Consider the following 22304-nt stretch of genomic DNA (forward strand, 5'->3'; position numbering starts at 1 on the left):
TTAAGTGAGTGTGTAGCAGTGTTTGTTCTTTTTGAACTGTATTCCTCTATACGTAGTCTTCCAGTAGCAGTGTGTCACTACAGAAAAACACTGCCAGCACTTATTGAGCTATCAGAAAAATGTTTAGGTAACCTATTTATTAATAATAGCTTACCTCAGCCTACTAAAGTACTTTTGAAATGCTGCTGAGCTTGGCACTTGACTGGTGAGCTCTTAATTGTGTATAATATAGAGATGTAAGGCAAAGGAAAAAAGTGTCTGCATGCACTATCAATATTCCCTATCTAGACAAATACATTACGAAGGAGTAAGCTCATTGTTACAACCTGCAACAAAACCAAAACAGGAAACCAACTATCTGTGCTGCCATCACTGAGACAACATGACAAAGGAAACTGATATGCTGAAATACTCACTGGCCAATATGATTATCGGATATGATTGAGATCAGTGGCAGTCTGGGTTCCAGAGACTGTATAAAGCTGGAGGGTGAGTATTTGTTTTGATTCATGCGATTGTGGATATTTCGTAATTTTTTTTCATTTCAGCGTTTTGTAAACATTGAATTCACAGCTCACAGCTATGCTCTATATCTAGCGGTGCGTGTTTTCATGTCACTAGTGTTTGGATTAATATTAACAGGGGTCACTTAATTTCAACCTTCCACCCCCTCAATAAATTGAAGATTAAGGAATGGGAGGAATAGAAAATACTGGATTTAAACTATGAAAGTTGTATTCCAAAGAATACTACAGCTAGGCCAGGGGTCCTTGACTCCTGTCAATTAATATCTTGGTCGAGTAGAAAAAAGAATATGAAATACAATGTGGATGACAAGACCACAGTCAACAGTTTTGTTTTGTGAGCCTTGTCGTAAGCAGACTAATGTCACCGCTGCGTTGTATTGCTTTGCATTCATTGTGAAGTACGGCCATAAAATAATAACGATGTGGCACTAGCAGACATACATGCTGTGTGCTGGTCCCCCAGTGCTGGTTCCTAACCTTGACCCAGACGTAATAGGTTTCAAAACGTGGTGAGGCTGATTTACAGCATCACAGATACTGAATGGCAAGAGATGTACTGTGAGCTGACGTTGAAGCTCTGTGCAGTGTCCTCACATGAAAGTATACACACAAACACTACAAATGAAAAAAGTAATGGAAAATAAACTGTTCTGGGAAGAAGCTTTCATTTGATCTCAATTCAGTTCAAACTTAATCATTATAGGTTACAGTGAGCAAGGATGCAAACAAGAAGAGGGAACACAGTGGTGGTCTCCTGAGATGTGACATTTAGGAAATAGAGCTGTGTTAACAACTGTGTTCATCTAGTATTCTATGGTAAACATGTATCACCACATCCATAACATGCCAAATTCAGTGTAATAATTGTGCTGTGTGAGGCCATACAATCTCTAGTAATACGTTGTTATATCTCCTTTCATATTGTGCGGATGAGACGGTAACACAGTTGGTGGAGTATTTGAGCTGCTCATTGTTGGCCACACTGATATAAGGTTAAAGGGTTGTTTTCCACTTGCAATTCTTTCAAATTGAGTACTATGACTAATTCAATCTTCAGTAAGAGTGCTTTAGATATACTATATATACTGTATATTTTAAATTACAATGATATTAACTCTTACTAATCTTCCTTGAAGCAAATTACAGGATAGTACCATGACGACAACATTTTACTATGTAACCATGTCATTCACAACAAATTTAAACTATCATTTTAAATTGGCAGGCAATCATAGTCATTATAAACAGTGATTACTAACAGTATGCAAAACGGTGCAAAATAACTTTGTATACAGTCTTTCATTAAAACAAGACAAGCAGATGACAGATTTTGCATGAATGTCCGGAGATGATGCATTAATCAATGATTTCCACATTCAACCATAAATAATACTCTGATTAACACATCAGTCATGTTGGCAGAGCAGACTGTGAAAATAGAAAATAGCCTGCTGAGCCGGGGTTTGCAGATTGATCCCCTTTAGAGGCAGTGAGGCTTACTGTTTCCTACTGATGCACAAATCAACTTGTGTGTACGCAATTAAGATATGCAGTATCTTAGCAGACTCCGTTTACTTTATAGAATCTTTCCACTCGTCTTTTTAGCTATGGAAAAGTAGAGCAGAGAGTGTGATATGTTAGCTTTCAACATCAGAACCAAAAACACTTTTTCATCAGCTTAGAAAATCTGAAGCTGAATTGTCCTGTCTGAGGAATGGTGGCAATTACATTGAAAGAATGTATTTAAAAATATATATATGTTGCGGGTATTATTCAATTTGTGTCTGAAGCACAAACTGTAGAAGAAATCACAAAGTTGTATCAGCTTGTCCTCGGTTTCAAAGAAATAACTATTGGCAAGTATCAACGGAGCAGTAAAAGAGGTTATTGTCACTATCATGTTTGTTGCCATGCGACTAGCAAGGACTGCAGGAAGTCACTACGCCCGGCTGCTGACAAGTTAAGCTGCAGCAAGTAACTTGTCTACAGTTCTGTATAGGTTATTGTAGCAGCCAGCTGCTAGTGGAGAGAGGATTGACTCAGTGATCACACTGCTGGACTGAATCAGGTAATCAGAGGAAGCAGCATAAAGGACTCTGATAAACTGGTTCTGGGTCTGCAGTTAAGGAACCAGACTGGCGCAAACCAAGAAAGCGTGGACAGAGGTTCATCTAACAGAAAGTTTAGTTTGCTTTGTTTGTTTAGTTTTCCTGTGTTCACAGGAGTCTGTGTTTAGCCTGTGTCAGCATGAGGGCTGACTGTGCTGGCTATAAAACGTAATACATTTAGTGTAACACGTTACATTATACATTCCTTCTATCATTTCTGCCTGGTGTGTGAGTGTAGCGGCCTCATGTTGTACAACATGTCAATTAGTGAACTTCACAAATAATGGTAGTTTTTTTAATTTCAAGACAGCCAAGCTAACCGTTTCAACCTGATTCCAGTCTTTATGCTTAGCTTAGCTAAACTGATCATCCCTTGGCAATATCAATACATAGTACACATGGTAACAATATTCTCATGATTTGACTCAGGGCAAGAAAATGAGAGAGTGCAATTCCCAAAATATAAATAAAAGTTCCTTTGACCTGAGCTGTAATTCATATTGGGAAAGGGCTAATGTCAGTTTATTAAGGAAAAAAACATTTGAGAAGAATAACTGGATTATAATTATAATCTATTATGTTACAAAATGTAAACATGGTTGAGATGATTACAGTTTTCTTCATTTGAGAAAATGTTAACATACATTTTTGAACAAACTGAACACTGCTGTGGCTGATAAATGACTGCAGTTTGTGGGCTATGTGCTGTTACATTAGCCAGCTGCTCCTGGTGGGCTCTAACTTGATAAGGTCAAGTCATCATACACATTTCTAATTTGTGTGAGCTATTCCACGAGTTCAGGATGGGCAACATATTGGTTCAGCGGAGAGCTTTAATATTATACTATATTATATTGCGTTATAGTAAAACAGTGTTTAATGGAATAATTGACTTCATTTATGTGGCTCACAGGGTCCATAAAATAATAAGGCATTTAACTACATTAGCGTTTTGATGTATGATTAATTATATTTCCTTGCACCGTTCTACGTGAAACTGTATCAATATATAAATCAAACTTATAAATAAGTAATTGGATACCAAAGATTAGGAATTATAAATTACAACCTCATCATAACATTGTATGATATAACAGTATGACACAATTATATGGTAACATAATATACATGTAATCTAATGAGTGATATACTTTATACATATAAATTAGGTAATTAGGCAATGCCATAGAGAGGTAGTTAGTGGAATAATAGAGTACCACAAAGAAAGGCTGGTTGGCGAGCTGAGTCGCCATTGACTGCTGGTCTACAAGCAATTATCCTTTTCCAATTTTCTGACTATAATTCTCAGGTAGAAGATCAATTCTCTAATTAGTTGCTGCTTCAAGTCAAAGGGACATTATTGCAGACAGAAACGGGGACAAAGTGGATTGATCGGACAGACGGACAAATCGTAGTCGACTTATCTAATATGTGAGAAGAAAATTCCTCCAAAGCCACCCTGTTTAAGCTTCAGACGGAGAAAAGACATAGACAGCGAACACTCTGACCCTCTAATGCAAGTAGAAAGTAGACAAAACAAAGCGGAAGAAGGAGGGAAAAGGACAGCTAAAAAGGATGAGGCTCTGAGAGAGGGATTTAGGGAGAGGAGAGGATCTGAGTGGAGGAAGTAATTAAGTTAAATTTAGTCTTCAATTAGAAAGCTTTTCATGCCCCCTAAACAGCTCCACACCAGCAGTCTACTGGATGCCACAAATGCCTGCAATCTAAATGAGAGGAGAGGAGAAGGCTTGCTATGTGACACCTCTCTCTCTGTTCCTCGGTCTTAGTCAGTGCAGTGACGTAAGCTTTTTAACAGCATCGGTGTCAGATCTGGCCTCCCTCCTGTTTCGAGCGCCAGCAAGACAGCTCGAAAGAGATTATTAGACAGTAAATGTGGATTTTTTTCTCCCCTGTATATTTATGAGAGATTTTCCTTTTCGATCACTGTACACAGCAGTGCTGCATATCACAGTTGGGGGGGGGGTGACACAATGTCAGCTCAGCACCTGTGCCACACAATACAATGCCCCATGCTCACCCCTCTGCACTCCCACTTACAGAATGAAATGGCTGCATCAGTTCAAACTAACTGGAAATAATGGCATAACTTTTTTTAACAATTTTATAAAACAAATTCCCTGTAAGATCAAAACAGTTGGTGTACTCTATTACCGAGAGCCTGGCAATGGCATTTGCAGGATGGCATTTCCTCAGTCTTCCTTGCTCATTTGTGCATGAAAATGGGAAAAACAGGGAAATGAGCTGTAGTGTGGACATGAGGCTAAGATCTATTATCCTACCTGAAACAACCGAGACAAAATGTCATAAGGAACCTAACCAATGCCCAATTATTTCTGAGATGTTAATAGGAACTCTGAATTGGCTCTACAGCTATATTCAAAGATGCATGTGTTTCCACCACCTTATTAAAGAAAAACATAAACATAACCACCACAGGGAGTACATTTACCTTTTAATCATTCAGTTCTCAGTGCAATTGGAGGTGCATCAGGCTTATAATTAAATATTCATTTGAATGCAGGGAAAGCCAAGATTTACAGCTCACGGTGCTCAACATTAAGCACATTAAAGCCTAATGTGCGAGTGCAATGGAAAAGCGGAGTTTGCTTTTTAATCTAGATGCTTTTTTTGTAACCTGACTCTTCTTTCTTTACTGGCATAAAGGAACCATATCGGCATGTCTATTTCCAGTGTGAGCTTGTTTGTTGGTTTATGCTAGGTGTGTGCGATATGTTGATATTAGATAGTGTACCATTAGAATGTTTCCAAGAGCCGTCATTACATCTATTGCATCATGCTTCAGTGCGCTTTATATTTGTTGCAGTTCTACTCCCGTACACGCAACACCAAATTATACCAAATCACACTTTTATTAACTCCACTCGTTGCTCCCCTAGGATACACAGATAAACCAATCTCAGCAAACATGTAGTGCTTTCTTCTCTCCCCTTTCATAAAGTATACGACAAATCTTATAAAAGGAAAACGAAAGCGACACAGAAGAGTCAGTAGTTCCTAAGAGAAAGTCAGATTCTGTAATATGGAACTGGTTTGTCTTTTCCCCGGCAGCCACATAGCAAGGAACTGTTATATTTAAAGTTTGCACTGAAAGGGTTCAAAGTTCTGATAGCAACACAAATAACCATTTCGATCATCATCAGACAAGCAAGCGCTGGAGAGAGGTAACAAATGCAATAATGTTCTACATGGCAAAGGATGTGTTTCAGAATTATTTTAAAAATAGATTTACTATACATGTAATTCTTAGAAGTTAATAATTAGGAGAGATAAAACAAAAGAAGTTTTGAAGAACCTGGAACCAGATATAAGACTAACATATATTTGTAAACAAAACTGCGGTCCCTTTCCTTAACGTAAAAGTCTTCACCAAGATGAAAAACTAAAGAATTGGATAACATCGAGATTGTGATCCTGCCATCAAAATGATCGTGATGTGACAATTTCGCCCACCCCTAGTTTTCCCAGTGAAATGTTTGTGTGCAGCACTTCTGCTTGCTTGAATAAATTACAGAAGTAGACCTTTTTTTCTGCTGGAATTCACATGCACACTTTGTTAAGAGTTACCTCTTCAGGCAAATATGCACACTGAAATTGAAATCTCTTTCTCTTAGGAACTTAGCTTATATGCAGTACTAATTTCTGCTTGCATTATAGTCAGTGGCAATGTTTTTTGAGTGTAGGAAGCACTGTATTTGTACCAAATACAAGTCATGGGGAGGTGGTCAGGGTGCATGGTGGGCGTGCAAGGAGCAGGACCTTGACATTACAGGCAGAGCTCAGCATACCTATTCCCACAAGTGGTGGATTTTTCCATATTTAACATGTACCCTGGCCTTTGGGTGTTTTGAGTGTCTGAGGCCACGTTCACACAACACTGGTATCGCTAAAAACTTAAAAGTTGTTTCTGCGTTTAGATGCAAGTGTTTTGAAAACTTCCTGCACGCGGTTTCGGGAAAAACGGGCTGAAATCGCTGTAGTACGCATGCCAAGCCAGTAGTTGGCAACGACACTTGTAGCATAGTAGATAGCTCTTCCGGTGCAATTTGAACCGGTTTTGCTGCCACAGAGGAAATCAATTACTGACAAATAAAAAGTCAAAAGCGCCCCTTGACAAGTTTACAGCTGAAACAAACCTTCTCTGTCTTCATTAGAGATTAAGCTAGACACTCAAATTGGATCGTAATATCAGATTTGAATGTCTATCTTCAAATGCCATCCTGTTCCTGCACGGGTGTCATAAAAGTGCATCCTGGGTAACTGTGCTGTAAGTTGCTTTAGCACTATAGTGTGCAATGTCATACCTCTTCAGCTAAATCTAAGTCTGAGAGATAATGGCTTATTGTCTGCTTCCCCTCAACCATCAACAGATTAGAGGCATGTAGACACGCAGGCTCTCCCTTTCATTTTATTTCTCTCGTTATCCTCCCCTTCTCTTTTTCTTCCTGCCTGTCTCCCTCTTATCTAATGTTTCTTCTATTTAAGCTCTCTCCTCCCCCCCTCCACCCAATATCATTTTAAACATGTTCTCTCTATTTCAGACATCTTCCTTCTGTTCATTGCCAGAAACAGAAGGAAACTGCAGCGTCAGCCCAGGACCCACCACAGCCACACACTGCCCCCCACCTCACTCTCTCTCACCGACGTGTCTCTCTTTCTATGGTACTGACCAGAAAGCTGTTTATAACACCAACAGTAGCTGATGTGGCCATCTGACATTTAGACAAACAATCTACAAGAGCGGCCGTGGAAATAGAGAGCAGGGGAATGAGAAAAAACATGGCGAAGCCGAGGTGCAGAATTGTGAAAAGGCTGGAGGAGGAGACAGTCAGAGCTACTGAGAGAGCAGAAACTGATTAGAATATTGGCAGAGAAGCAAGAGAGCAGCACAGGAAGAGGATAAAATGGAGCACGAAGATAAAAAGGTTGTTAAGGAGAGGAAAGGAAGAAGGGAGGGAGGAAATGTTGCGGAGTGGAAGTGGAAAATGACGAGACCGTGGAGAAGAAGCAGTAGATAGAAGGCAGATGAGACTGTGACAGGAGAGTTATTTCAGTGGTCATATAGACATCTCAATGAAAATGCCAGCAACCTAATCAAAGGACTCGAAAGGGCAGATGGAGAGAGAAAGAGAGAGGAGAGACCAAACAAAAGAGGGAAGGACAATGAGGAAAAAATAAGGTGGAGGAAGTTGATGAGAGGAAGGACAGAGAAGGGAAGAGGGGGAGAAAGAAAGACTTGAGGAAGAGACTGTAGAGAATACAAATAAATAGATGGAGGTAAAATGGTAGAGCAATAAAAATGGATAGAGAAAGGGAAGTAAATTGAGAGGAATTAGTGGCAAGGAGGAAAAGAAGGAGCAGGGCAGGGAAATGATACGCAACAAAAAAAGAAGAAAAATCTGAATTGTGGATGAACAGAGAGGAAATATGTGAGGCAAAAGAAAAAAAGGGCAGAGGGGTGAAAGATGAGATGAAAAAAAAGACAGAAAGCAGAAAGAGTTGCTTTGCTTTTGACATTCAAGAAGCACTACTTGACACTCCTCATAGAAGCAGCTTATTGTCCATTGTGCTGAAGATATGCAAAGGGGACCCTGATACCGTCTTCACTGGCAAAATGTGGCAGAATTAGAACAAGTTTGAGTCGAGAACATTGCTCAAAGAAGCCTTAACTGGAAAACAAAGTGGGACTAACACATGCTTAGATTTCTGAGCAGGACTTAAGACAGGCGAGCAGGCAGACAGAAGAGCTGTTATTTAGCCGTCATTTGTCAAACAGGAGTAAGCGATTGCCATTGTTCAGATTTAATGGCCTGTAAAGGACACTGCAACATCAATTTTCATACAGCGCGCACATGTGCGCAGTGTGTGTGTGTATAAATGGGTGGACAAGCCTCGCATTGAGGACAATTATCTTTGCGAGGACATTTTGGCCAGTCCTCACAAAGACAAGCTGGAATAGCGCTCACTTGGTGGGTGTGTGTGTGTGTGTGTGCGTGCGTGCGTGCGTGCGTGCGTGCGTGCGTTAGATATAGAGAAAAAAGGGATAACGTGTGTTGAAGAGTGTGTCTAGCTGATATTGCTACTGCTGGAGTCCTGGGGCCTTTTACAACCTTCCCTTTATTATTTCCTTATCACAGTGCTTAAGGCCTTCCCTCCCTCCTCGTCCTTAACCCCCTCCCCCCCGCTTCACTCACTCACTCCTGACCATTTTCCCTCAGTTCCGCAATCCATCCCCCTGCCTCTCCTGTACATCACCTGTCTCAGCTGACAGGGCCATATTGCTCAGCTTAAACTTTGAGATGCGAGTGCTGTTTAAAACCGTTTTAAACCGTTTTGTTGAATGGTTTCAAATGTTTCCATTGCCCCATGTTATTTTATTGAGTCCAATTTGATTTGTCGTAATTCTATTTCGGAGGATAAATCCCTGCTATTTCCCCCAAGGGTGGCACAAGATAGCATTGGTAATAAAACACATTGTGGTCTTTTAATGGAAACAAATAAAACCCAAATTGAACTAGAAACTATTTAACAGCCATTATGTGCTTAGTACGTTTCTTGGCCTTTGGACCCTGGAAACTCATTCCCTAACCCTTTTGAAGAGTTTAAACACAGTTAAGAGGCATTTATTTCATCAATTCTGCTATTCTCCTTTCCACTCCTGCTCTGCCATTATGAAGCTACCTTGTAAAAAGCCTTCAACAAATCACCAATTGCCTGAGTCAGTCACTTAGCCAGCCTGTAACATAACCAATCAACCAGTCAATCCAATTAACAACCAGTCCATCATTTAGTCAGTAAATCACACTGATAGTCAGCCAGTTACTTCTTCTCTCCCACTGTCTTCCCTGTAGGCTTATACTGCAGTGGCACAGTGCACCATGGGACCTTTTCAGAAGCGCTCCTATGATGTTGGTTTGCACAAGCTAACATCTATTAACACCCTTCAGATGTATCCTCTACTTTCTTTCCCAGCCTCCCCTTCCGCTGTCGTCCTCGCGTTGTGCACTACGGAACCATTATGTTGTCATGTCCTGACGATGTAGGTTCAACACTGCTAGCGACCATTACTGATCATTAAAAATGGATAGAATATAAACGATGCTACTGGAGCAACGATAGCCTGTGGCTGGTGGATTAATACTCAGATGTATATACACGCACATGCACACACATTCAAAATGCATAAACACAAATTCACATACAAACACATAACAACAACAATAAAACACCCTCACTGACAGTCACATGTTTTATATGTTTGTGCACCACGCTATGCCTGTGCTCATTTGCACATGCAAACTTTCAGACTGTATGTCAGCGCACAACTTGAATTCCTTCACATGGACACACTCCTCTAAGCAAATACACCCACTGATGCACCACAACAAACAAGCAACGGCTAATACACATGCTTAAACAAATTTACTCTCAACTTGCAGCACTGCATTATTATGACACACAGCTTGTACAGCTTTTGCATGGTTGCACTAGGAAAAGCTGTGTGCACACACATGATGAGGAGATAAAGTGGCACACACAGTTTTGGATTACGCACACACAAGAAGGGCACTCAAGCACAAAATAATCCCCTCACTACTCTTCCCCTAACGGAGATGTAACCCTAACCCTAAGTATTTTTCCTCCGACGGCCAAGACCAACTCTTACACTCACAGGCTGTTTATTTCTTAAAGGGATTCATATTCTGACAACTTTTCAAGTTTCTTCAGATACAGTGAAGTCATTAATGTGAGTGACAGCTGCATTGTTACACTGGACTGCTCAGCAGATAAGTGGCGTACACGGAATTTGACTAAAAACTGAGAAGGGAAGTGGTAGTTAGTGAGAGAGGAACACCGAGACAGAGACAGAGACACTAATAAACAATCTGAATCCTTTGCCAACAGTGAGAGTAATTATCACTGTGGCTCTATGTATTTCTTTCTGCGTGTTGTCTCACTGTCTCGCTCTCTTCCTAAAATCACATTAATGGATGAAAGTAGCTTCTGCTGCTGACTCGTCGCTTTGAAATGGAAATTTAACTCATTGGCTCCATATAGAGTGTGCATACACACACACATATACATACATGCATACAGTACTCATACACACCCACAGCGTAGGTGTGCTGTAACAGCATGTCACACACAAACACACACTATGCCCTTAAACCATGGAACGAAGCGAGAGAAAAACTGAAAAAAACCTGAAAGAAAAACACTAATGTAACATTAACAGACACATTAGCCTGCTTAATGCTAGCCCGCTAGCCAGCCATTAGCCTACAGCTTATAGAAAATGACATGCTAACAGAAAGGCATAGCGGAAATAATTAAATGGCAAAAGTGATACATTAACAGAGAAATGTGCCGGTATATTCAGAGGACAGCAGCACCAAACGAACAGCCATTCAGAATTTAAAGCTGGAGGCTGGTTCAGCAGATGAACACTATCTTACGGGATCTTTATTCAAGCTACAGAAATCTTAAGTGTCCAGGAAAACACTGAACCCATACCAACTCCTGCCAGCTGACCCTGCACACTCATCAAAACAGTGATCTTCCGTACCATGGTTTAGTTTAGTTTTATTTGTGCAAATAAACAAGAATAAAAAAATGGCAAGAAGATTCGCATAGACATACATAAATGCACGGGTGGGACAAAAGAAACCCCGAAGGGCTTATGAAGGATGTCCACCTGACATTAAAATACAATAAAGAAATGAAGTAAAAGAAAAAAAGAAAAGAAAAGACAAACAAAAATAAAATTAAAGAGATAAAACTACAAAGTCATGTTACAAAAATTAAAATACATCTAAGTACATGTAAAAAAGCAATGTAAAGATGTAACTAACAAGCAAAAAGACAATATAACATACATTCAGTTTAACACATTATAAAGAAGCTTTTAAAATTAGGTACATTTTAAGATGTTTTTTGAAAGTAACTAAAGATGAGTGTTTACGTAGAGTAACAGGAAAACTGTTCCAAATGACTGGACCTCTATCCCTAATTGAAAACTGTCCAAGATTTGTTCTGTAAAACTGACGGTGAAGGAGAACTACAGATCTGGTCCGATGACTATGGATCTGTGACCTGGTTATAAAAAAAACTGTTGAAAGAAGAAGGAAGTAAATTATTGAGAATATATATATATGCTTGCTAGCTAAGGGATGTGTGACCACCACTGTAGGGACCTCCATCAAAAGGAAAAGTAGCAGGTCCAGAAAGAAAGTTAATTAGATGGCTTCTCAGATATGGCAACTGAATTGGACAAAACAAATTTGAATCAGCGCAATTGTAGAACCCATCCTAAATGATTTGGTTTGTTCACAAGGTTACACATATTGTATAATAATGTTCATACTTACTTATTTACTTCTTATTCTTATATTATATTGTTAGATTTCTATTGTTGTTTAACCTTGTGGCCTTATGCACATATTCTTTACACTTGTGTCTTTCACATGTTTCTATTCTAAATTGGAGCACCTGTACTGAACGGAATTTACCCCAGGGATAAATAAAGTATTTTTGATTCTGAAGTTTGGGAATATGTAAGAGGTATAGCAAATACTGCTGGCACTTTAAATGCAAATACATTAGTTTTTATTTTGTGCAAACACGGATCGGTCAATGTGCAGCAATGTGCTATACTGGAATGCATTGCAGAGCTGTTGACATCGTAAAGAAAGGAGAATAAGGGGAAATGATGTACTCCACTGGAATTGCTCAAGTGTACAAGGGCTGTTGATGTCAGCTGTGATGAATAATTTGTCAAATTAAATTGGGATATTGGTTTTCACGGACGTCTTGTAGCCACACCGAACGATCTTTCATTATGAACTCCAGTTGAGTGCTTCATTTCATGCTTATTTTTAGAGCTGGGAGGCTGAGTAATCCCATGTTATGAAATAACCCTCAGCTCCCACCACAGCGAGGCGTCTGCACCACCAAGGAACAGAACAACAGCAACAAATTGCTGTGCCAAAGTGGCCACATTCAAAGCTCCGTACCAGCCAAATGTAAACTCTTAACCCATGATATAAATTAAATTATTCTTTATTGCCCGTTACAGCATATAGTCAGGCAGGTATTTGGAGTGTGAATAGAATACAGTGTATATTTACTTGGATTCTGGGTGTGTTCAATTAGTGGTCTCTATTCATTGAGTTGAGAAGATTTCAGGGAAAAAAACATTAGCATGATGGTTCAGAAAAAGAGCCAGACAAAAAAAACTAGACATGGCTTTTACTCATGCATACTAATGGATGGTAAAACATTATTGGAGCAGCTATGCAACAGCACTTTTATGGTGTTCATAATTTCAAGCTCTGTCATTCTATTTCATATGATATACACATGCTCTTTTATTTCCTTTTTTCCCCCACTGTCTAAATGATGGATGGATGGATGGAAGAATCTGCTGTGTGTGATGCAGTATTTACTGCAAGCATGAAATATTTGAGTCCAGTCATTAATATCAACATATTTTAGAGCCCTGTTTGCTCGTGCCTTTGGGTCATCTTGGTGGATTTCCCTCCATATCTGAGGTATAAATCCAAGGTGGACAGGGTTATGATGTCATTACTTAATGCCAGACATTACTAGCCAAGCAGCACAAGATGGAAAAGTCATTCCTGATTAATCGTGTCTTCTGGGGAATACATTTTCATTTTCTCTTTTACTTGGTCTCCCAGTGCACAGCAGTGCCTCTCTTCCCTGTGTCTCTTCAACACACTCGCTCTGATATGGGCCTCTATCTCAATCTCTCTTTGCCCTCTTTCTCTGTCTTTGCACATATTCTCCACTGCTTCCTCACTGTCCTCTTCCCCCATGCCTTAGTCTACGGTATGTAGGCCATGACTCTTTTAAAAGTTCTGTCATTTGAACAATATGGAGATGTATTACTTGCTCATTTTCAAGTCAGCGTGAACTGCTAAAAAAAAGCCTCTCTCGTTCAAGCATTATGACCCACGTACACTTGACATGTACTGTGTGTACTTGTGTGTTCTCTAATAGCTAATTCTACTGAGACTAAGTGCAGCATAGTTTCCCCTTTCAAGTGTTGCATGTACAAGAATATATATATATATATATATATATATATATATATATATATATATATATATATATATATATATATACACGTTCCAGGACCTCTGAGAAAGAAGCAAATGGTCCTTTGCTTTCAAAATGATCTCCACTGTATCTCTCTCACAAACACATTCACAAACTACCTCTACGCTCTCCATTCAATTGTGTACCGATGTTGCGATAGTTATCTCTATTGAAGTGTGTGTATATTCTCTGATCCCACTGGACAACTAGAAGGACCCTCAAAGCACATGAAAATCAGCTGTACTCAACGGGATGTCTAGCTCTTTCTATTGCAAGTGCACACATGCAAAGTTTCTCTTGCTCTTTGCTCAAGCTCAGACTGTTTGGTGTGTGTGTTCTTTGTTGTGAAGGAGGGGTGATGTCAGTACCAGTCAGGTCATTAGAACTATTGATTTTCAAACCATATCCTTGTTCTTAAGGGGAAACCTTTGTAAACTACAATTCAACAAAGTCAAAAACACTGCATGTTTTATCCCCCTACATAGCATATAAGCAGTAAAGAGACATCAAATAAATTGTTTATTTTTATACAATTTGGTTATGGTCCCAAAATAGGCTAGCTGAACCTCTCCCATTTTTTGGCACCCTGTCGTTGAAGCCGTCTGAAAGGGTCCCAAAAGTGTGGAGCTACAACCATGATTCCAAAAAAGTTGGGAAGCTGTGTAAAACTTATATAAAACAGAACGTGATCATTTGTTAAATCCTTTGTGACGTACATTCAAGTTGAAAACAATACAAAGGTATATACATTGTTATATATAATACATTGTTTTAAGTACATATATGTTTATTCTGAATGATGCCATTAACACATATCAAAAAAGTTGGAACATGGGCAACAAAAGACTGGGAAAGCTGTAGAATTATCAAAATACACCTGTTGTGAACATTACTCACATACACACGTTAACTGGTAACACGTGATATTATCATGAATGGATATTAAAAAGGGGCATCCCGTAAAGACTCTTCACAAGCAATAATGGGATGAGGATAACCACTTTGTGAAGAACTGCATAGCAAAATAACAGTTTAAAAGAAAATATTTCTGCACATATTTTAAAGGATTTCACCATCTACAATCCATAATTTCATTAAAAGATTTAGATAATCCAGAGGAATCTAGGCTGGTAAGGGGATAAGTCATGAATTAAAACTGAATGCCGATGACTTCAGGTGGCACTGCATTGAACACCGACATGATGTTATAAAGGATATCACTACATGGGACATGGAACACGTCAGAAAACCATCGTCAGTAAACACAGTTCATCGCTGCATCCACAAATGCAAGTTAAGACTCCATCATGCAAAGTGAAAGCCATATATCAACAACGTCCACAAATCCTGCAGACTTCTCTAGGCCTGGGCTCATCTGAGATGGACTAGAGCAAATTTGAAAAGTGTGCTGTGGTCTGACGAGTCTACAATTCAAATTGTTTTTGCAAATAATGGACGTTGTGTCCTCCAGGCTCCAGAGGAAAAGGACAAGTAGATTGTTACCATAGAAAGGTTGAAAAGCCAGCATTTTTTGATGGAATGGCAACCCCATGCCAATGACATGGGTAACTTGCACATCACTGAAGGCACCATCAAGGCTGAAAAGTAAATACAGGCTTTTGGAGCAACATGCTGCCACCCAGACAACGTCTCTTTCAGGGATGGCCATGCTTATTTCAGCCAGACAATACCAAGACACATTCTGCACGTCTTAATACAGCTTGGCTTGTATGAACAGAGTGCGGCAACTAGACTGCCCTGCCAGCAGTCCACACCTGTCTACCATTGAGAATGTGTGATGCAATATGAAGCACAAATTATCACAACGGAGACACCGGAATGTTGAGCAACTTAAGTTGTATTTAAAACAGGAATGGGAAATAATTTAGCTTTAAAAATGTCAACAATGAATGTCCTCAGTTTTCAAATGCTAACTCAGTGTTGTTAAAAGAAAGGGTGATGTTACACAGCGGTAAACATGCCCCGGTCCCAACTTTTTTGAAACGTGTTACAGGCACAACATTTAAAATGTGGGTATATTTACAAAATACGTTTATCAGTATAAAAAAATTCGATGACTTTGTACTGTTTTCTAATGACATGTCTACATAGAGACACACTGCTCAGTGGAAACAAGGCCTAATAATCGCTTTGTTTTCTTTTTCCTTTAAATAAATAAAGACACTATAAATCACGACATCCTTCTCAATACACTAGAGAATTATGGCATTAGAGGTATAGCATGGGACTGGGTCAGAAGTTAGTTACATGACAGGAAACAATATGTGAAATTAGGGGATATCACATCTACATGCTTAGACATTGTTGGTCCCTCAGGGGTCAATCTTGGGGCCGAAATTATTCCTGCTTTACATAAATGATATATGTAAAGTTTTGAATGTCTTAAGGTTAATCTTATTTGCTGACGACATGAACATCTTTTATTCGGGGAAAGATCTGAATAATCTGGTTGAGATCGTAAACATTGAATTGACTACCGTATTGTCCGCACTATAAAGGCCAGGACACACCGGTCCGACCACCCGAAAATGGAGTCTGCCGTTTCAGGCAGCTCCAGTTTGCCCGTAGCGGCCCAAAAAGTGCCAAGAACACACCGAGCCGACTACTGACTTTCCGTACGCTCTGCGCTTGCGCGGGACGTAATGTCTCCATAACAGCAGGCGGCGCTTATCTGTATTGTGGCCCAAAAAAATACAGAGGCCGGAAATGATGGGACAACTCTCTAGATCATAAACATAGATAGAAATACGTATTTATATTTATGGACCATAAAGAGCACCATTTTTAGCAGAGAGTGTCGAGCATGGTGTCGAGCAGTCAACAATGGTTGATGCATGTGAGTACTCGCTGAACGAAACAAACAAACACATTAAAACAATGGCTAGCTGTTGTTAGCTGTTTGTGCTACCCGCCTCACTTCCGGGCTTCACTGATTCGCTAGCCCTCCACCAATCAAATTGCTCCAACTGAAAGACTGCCTGCCGCCTATTGAACATGTTCAATCGGCTCAAAAGAAGCCCGACGACATCTACGACGACCGACTTCACGGCACACACCAAACAGATTTGTGTCCCCGCCCCCTCCAGACTCTCCGACGGCGATTATCGGGCCGGTGTGTCCTGGCCTTTAGCCGCACTGGACTATAAGCCGCAGGTGTTATAATGTTTAATTACCATATGTAAGAGTTTGTGCACAGAGGGGATTGTCGGGAAAGATATGTCTGCTTGAGGAAGCTCCCATTTCTTAACATTTCAACAAGCAAGTTGTATATTTGCATAACGTATTCAAGTGTTACCATTTAAAGCAATAGTAGACTAGCTACAGAACATATACTGTGCTGTGTAATAACAGGGTCGAAAAATGGGGAAAAAGTCGCGGCTTTAAGAAGTAAAAGAAAATTCACTGAGAAAATTATATGGACCACACTTAAATCCTTTTTGATTTCTGTAAAGGGTATTAAACTATGGAATGATCTGGACGAAGATGTCACAGGAAGTTGCAATTTCAAAAGAAAATATGTTTAAAAAATTATTGAAAACTACAGACAGACAGCGAACTAAAATGCTGAGCACAATGTGAAATCACTACCATCACTATATTGCAGCTATCAAAGGAGACATCCCAAAGAAGGCTTCAGAGGAAAGAGAGGTTAACGATGAGTAATCAAAATTCATTGGGAAAATGGAAAGCATGTCTGTTGTACACTGTAAATGAATAAGGAGACCTACAATTATCTGTGTATTGGACTGCAGCTTCTTCTTTAAAAAAAAGCAAAAACAAAAACAACAACAAAATTGTGTTTTATCTGTATCAGTAGCTGTGTATCTGTGTATCTGAATCTGATGACAATGGGGGCGGAGCCTGATAAGACTTTGGCTTCTCCTGCTACGCTTCGGACCATAACACAAATAAATATGTATGAATATGTCAAAGAGAAAATTGTGTATTGTGTGTAATTGTCCGAAATAAATAAATAAATAAATCTTTTAATATAAATGTACTGAACAGTCATGTTTTATACAACTGTGTTTTATTGTCTATATTGTCAGTTGTAAGCACACTTAGCTATTCACATAGCTTTCCAATGTATTAAGTGGAAGGCACATTTTTTGAAGAAGGCCATGGGATGGATACCTGAGAAAGCTGCTAGGATAGAAAATAGCTCTTAAATTAGCTTCCTTCCCATCTGTGTGTGCGTGTGTGTGTGTCTGTGTCTGTGACCATTTCCCATGTGTGTGTTAGTATGCCAGGCAGGGTAACAAACAGCTAGTTCCAATATCTTGTTTTCTGGCATGGATTCAATGTCAGCTAATTGTCACTGTGTGCATGCGTTTGGGTCTTATAAACATTAAAAAACTTCGGAAACAGAAATTTAATCAGTCCTCGCTTTGAAAAACAGAATGAAAATAAATGTGTGTAGGATTACCTCTTTAAGTGAATACGTAACTTTGTATGAAAGTGATTAAACAAGGGCCTCACAGTCCCAGAGTGTCTAAAATGTATTTCTCAGACATTGTATTCACAACCGTGTGTGTGTGTGTGTGTGTGTGTGTGTGTGTGTGTGTGTGTGTGTGTCAAAATGGTCTTTTATACAGTCCCCTATAGAGTGTACTTTACAATATATCAATTATATAAGTGTGGCTGGGTTTTATGAAAATGATCATCGCAATGTGGCTGCTCTTAATGAATGTTTTCTCTGTTTCTCAATTTCAGCTTCTGAGCCCAGTTTGGCACAGAGAACAGTCTGATGAATGAGTGAGGGCCGAAGATAGTTAAAGTATAAGTTTACAGAACACTGATACTGTCTAACTGTTAAAGGTGAAGTAAGCGATTTATTTATATTAATATAATAAGTGTTAAATCGCTCTTTATCCGTACATTGATCACTTATACTGTACAGTGTGCACGTTTCATAAAGCCGATCTCTCAGTCACTCGCTCTGCATGTAGTCGGCAAATACACTTTTCGAGGATCCCACTACTGATAACCAATCAGAAGAGAGAACGCTACAAACCGGCACCCGTCCCAATGTCTGTTTGGATGGATTTATTAAGTTTTATAACACTTATGGATCTGAGATGATGCTAGATAACTTGCTGCTTGAAGACCGTAGTGCATTAATGTGGTGACGTGGGGACGAGGGAGGGGACTGCTAACTGCAGTCACTGACAGGAAGTTAGCTAAACTGACCATTTCGCTTACTGAAGCTCTAAGTTATTTTGAAAACAGCAAGCTACAAGCTTTATTTGAAAACTACATATTTCAAAACTATCAATAATCTCTGTATGTTACTTGAAAACCAAGCAAGTAGAATCATAAACCCATCTATGTATTAAATCGAAAATCACAAATGACAATTATATTGTCCACTATAATCGCAATTCTCACCAAATTGTGCAGCACTATTGCCACTACCACGCCTAACAACTTTCATGGGGGAAACCCTGCACCTGGGTTGTTTATTTGCACTGCAGTTCATGTCTAAAGATACCTGACTTTTCATGACATTTTTAAGTGACATTTCCAGACAATCAATAACTAGTTGTGTGTTGGAATTTAAAGTGCGACATCACATTTAAAAGGCTGACAACCATCTGGGGTTTGAGATTTGATGAAATAAATTATTTCCATCCCTCCTTCTGTCTTTCCAGATGTCTTTGCTGCCCTTTCATTTCTCTATTCCTCTCCTTTTCTGTGTGTTAAACTCTACAGTAACTAAAATAGCCACTGGTATACCGCACAGCACCTTGTAATAATGTGACATGGAACAGCTGAATTTGTGGCTTTTGGTCCGAGTTTTTACATAATGGATTAAAAAAGTAAATCACGTGTTACATGTTCTACATTTTCTTGTTGTATACATTTTAGAAGAATAATCTAAAAAGAAATCAGTCTGAAAAAAAGGGGATTTTAAAACCGATAGGAAACACACACAAACACACACACAAACACGTGCTCACACAGATTGGAGCTAATGATAAAATCGCTGGTGATAAGGGGCAATTGCTTCCATAAACAGCTTAAAGTGAAGATCATATTCATCAACATACTCAATTCTCACCCGGAAATCACACCTTCACTCAAATCCCTTTATTTCAAGGTTGACAGCCTGCATGGCAGAGAATAAAAGATAACACCAAACACACATACACAGGATAAATGCACAATATGTAACACCCGAAGGTGGTTCAGTGGGAAGGGAAAAGCATGAGCACAAAATGCTGTTACACACAAACAATTATCAGGATTTTTAACACTGCAAGAAACCATTTTCTTCTTCATCGCAGAGGGAGAAAATCTGACAGATATGTGCGCGTGTGTGAGAGGGCTGGATAGAGAGATTGAGAGAGAAATACAGAGGGACAAGCATTGATAGAGAGAGAGAGAGAGAGTGAGAGAGAGAGAGAGAGAGAGAAAGTGCACACAGAGAAGCTATTGATAAACAGAGTAACAGTAACGCTGCCACCAAACGAGGAGAATGTTAACACTTTCTTCTCTTTCCATCTTGATCTTACATGAAGAACCTCATTGTTCACAAAATCCCAACGGACACAGACCTGATGGGCTGCTGACACACAGAATCTACCCATCACAATCTCCACAGCCACTGAGACAACTGATAGGTACTGTTTGTGAGTGTGACTCCACAAAATCTTATTATAAGGCATGGGATTTCCTCTCTATATGCCCTCCAAATGAAATATAACCCAACTCTCTCTGTCTGAGCATCTCTCTGCTCATTGTGTGGACTGTAGGCTACCTGTTTCACATGTGGAGACACCCCTCCCTTAATTGCCGTCTACACTTAGAAAAGCTGCGTGGAATCTGTTTAAAGAGCTTTGTTAATTAGGGTATTTTCAACTTAGTTTATTTATTTGACAATGTCTGCACGACGTGGAGGCCCAGATGAGCGTGCCTTTGCTGTTACCCAGCTGTAGACTATTAATATTGTGTCCAAGTTGGGCACTGCACTGTCTCTTTCTCTCGCGCGCAGACACACACATATACACAAACACACACAATAACCCTTCAGTGCAGGCTAGCCCTTATTCTCTCATTTACACTCTCTCCCTATTGCTATCTCAAGCACGCTAAGAGCTGCGAAGCACGCGCGCACACACACACACACACACACACACACACACACACACACACACACACACACACACACACACACACACACACACACACACACACACGTTGTCTGCAGCAAGGAAACGGCACGAATTAACCACCTTTCTTTCCCCCCGCACTCTGGTGTGCGCGCCCACACGCAATCACAGCGACCTGCGAATGTTCCGATCCCCTACGACTCCCATGCTAGCGCGCGCCGACACGCACGCAAACACACAGACAATTCGCAAACCTCCCAAACTCACCCATGGACGAGGAGAAATCCCCGAAGAGAAGCCCCAACAGGAGGAGAAGCGGGAGGTCGTGTCTCAGACTGCACGTTTTCTTCACATCCAGCCGCCTCCTCATGAGCAGCCTCTCCGGCGCTCCCAAATCCCTCATTTTGCTGTTAAATAAATCCAAGCTGGCTCAATGTCTAAGCCTTCTCCCCACCTTGCCGCTCTGCTTGGCTGAAAGAAGCGGAGGGGGGTTAAAGAGGACGGCCGCCCCCCCTCCTCCTTTTTCTTTCGTTTTTTATACAAAAAACAAACAACAACAAACAATTGATAGCCGCCCCAAGATCAATGACGAATATCCCACGCACACGTGTCCATGTCAACGTTTGGACAGGATAACCGGTGACGGGTTGAAGGTCTGAGATCGGGCAACACGCTGCTGGTGTGAGCTGTCATAGCAGAGACCGGAGGAGCGGAGGAGAGAGATGAAGAGATTCAGTGAAGGAGAGGAGAGGAGAGAGGTGGCTGTTTAGGTCCGCACAGCACGGCGAGCGAGCGACGACTGAGAGAGAGAGGGAGAGAGAGAGAGCATGGGAGAGGGAGGCAGACGCAAAGAGCGATAGAGAGAAAGGTGGGGGGAAAGTGGAAGATAGCCTAGTTGAGAAGGGAGAGAGATATGAAAGAATGGGTGTGAGGAGGGAAGAGTGAGAGGAAAATAAGCAAAGGAATGAGAGAAAAGAGAATGGAAAATAGATGGAGGGAGAAAGACTGACAGGTTTGAGAAAGAAGAAGGGTGGAGAGGGCAAATTAATGAAAGGAGATTGAGATTTTTACCAAAAACAGGAACATTGAAGGAAACAGGACAGAGAGAAGAAAATATAAGGGAAGACAGGGGGAGAGGTGGAGCAAGAAGTCATGGATGAAATGAACAGCAGTGAATGGAGAAAAAGAGAGGGACAGGAGGAAAGATGGAATGATTAAAGTAAAGACATGGAAAGGGGGGATAATGAAAGGGATGGCAGGAGGAGGTGAAAGTTAAGAGAAAGATGGAAGGAAAATAAAGATGGCAAGAGGGTTCGGGGAAGGACTTTATTAGGGAAATAGGAATGGAATGGAAGGAAGGGAAATAGTATAAGTAAAGA

The 22304-nt window shown here is 40.2% G+C and overlaps 1 protein-coding gene across 1 annotated transcript in view; it reads right to left on the bottom strand.

The window, feature by feature from the left end:
• Window positions 1-21328, bottom strand: part of LOC307249482 (CUB and sushi domain-containing protein 1-like) — a gene marked incomplete at both ends in the record, with an annotated part of 421303 nt that extends 399975 nt beyond the window's left edge. The window contains one exon of the mRNA XM_080026212.1: window positions 21193-21328. Coding sequence (XP_079882338.1) covers window positions 21193-21328 — 136 coding nt within the window. The remainder of the gene's footprint in view (window positions 1-21192) is intronic.
• Between the last annotated feature and the right edge of the window lie 976 nt (window positions 21329-22304).

This window comes from Ammodytes marinus, assembly GCF_949987685.1.
Source record: "Ammodytes marinus genome assembly, chromosome: 1".
NCBI lineage: Eukaryota > Metazoa > Chordata > Actinopteri > Uranoscopiformes > Ammodytidae > Ammodytes > Ammodytes marinus.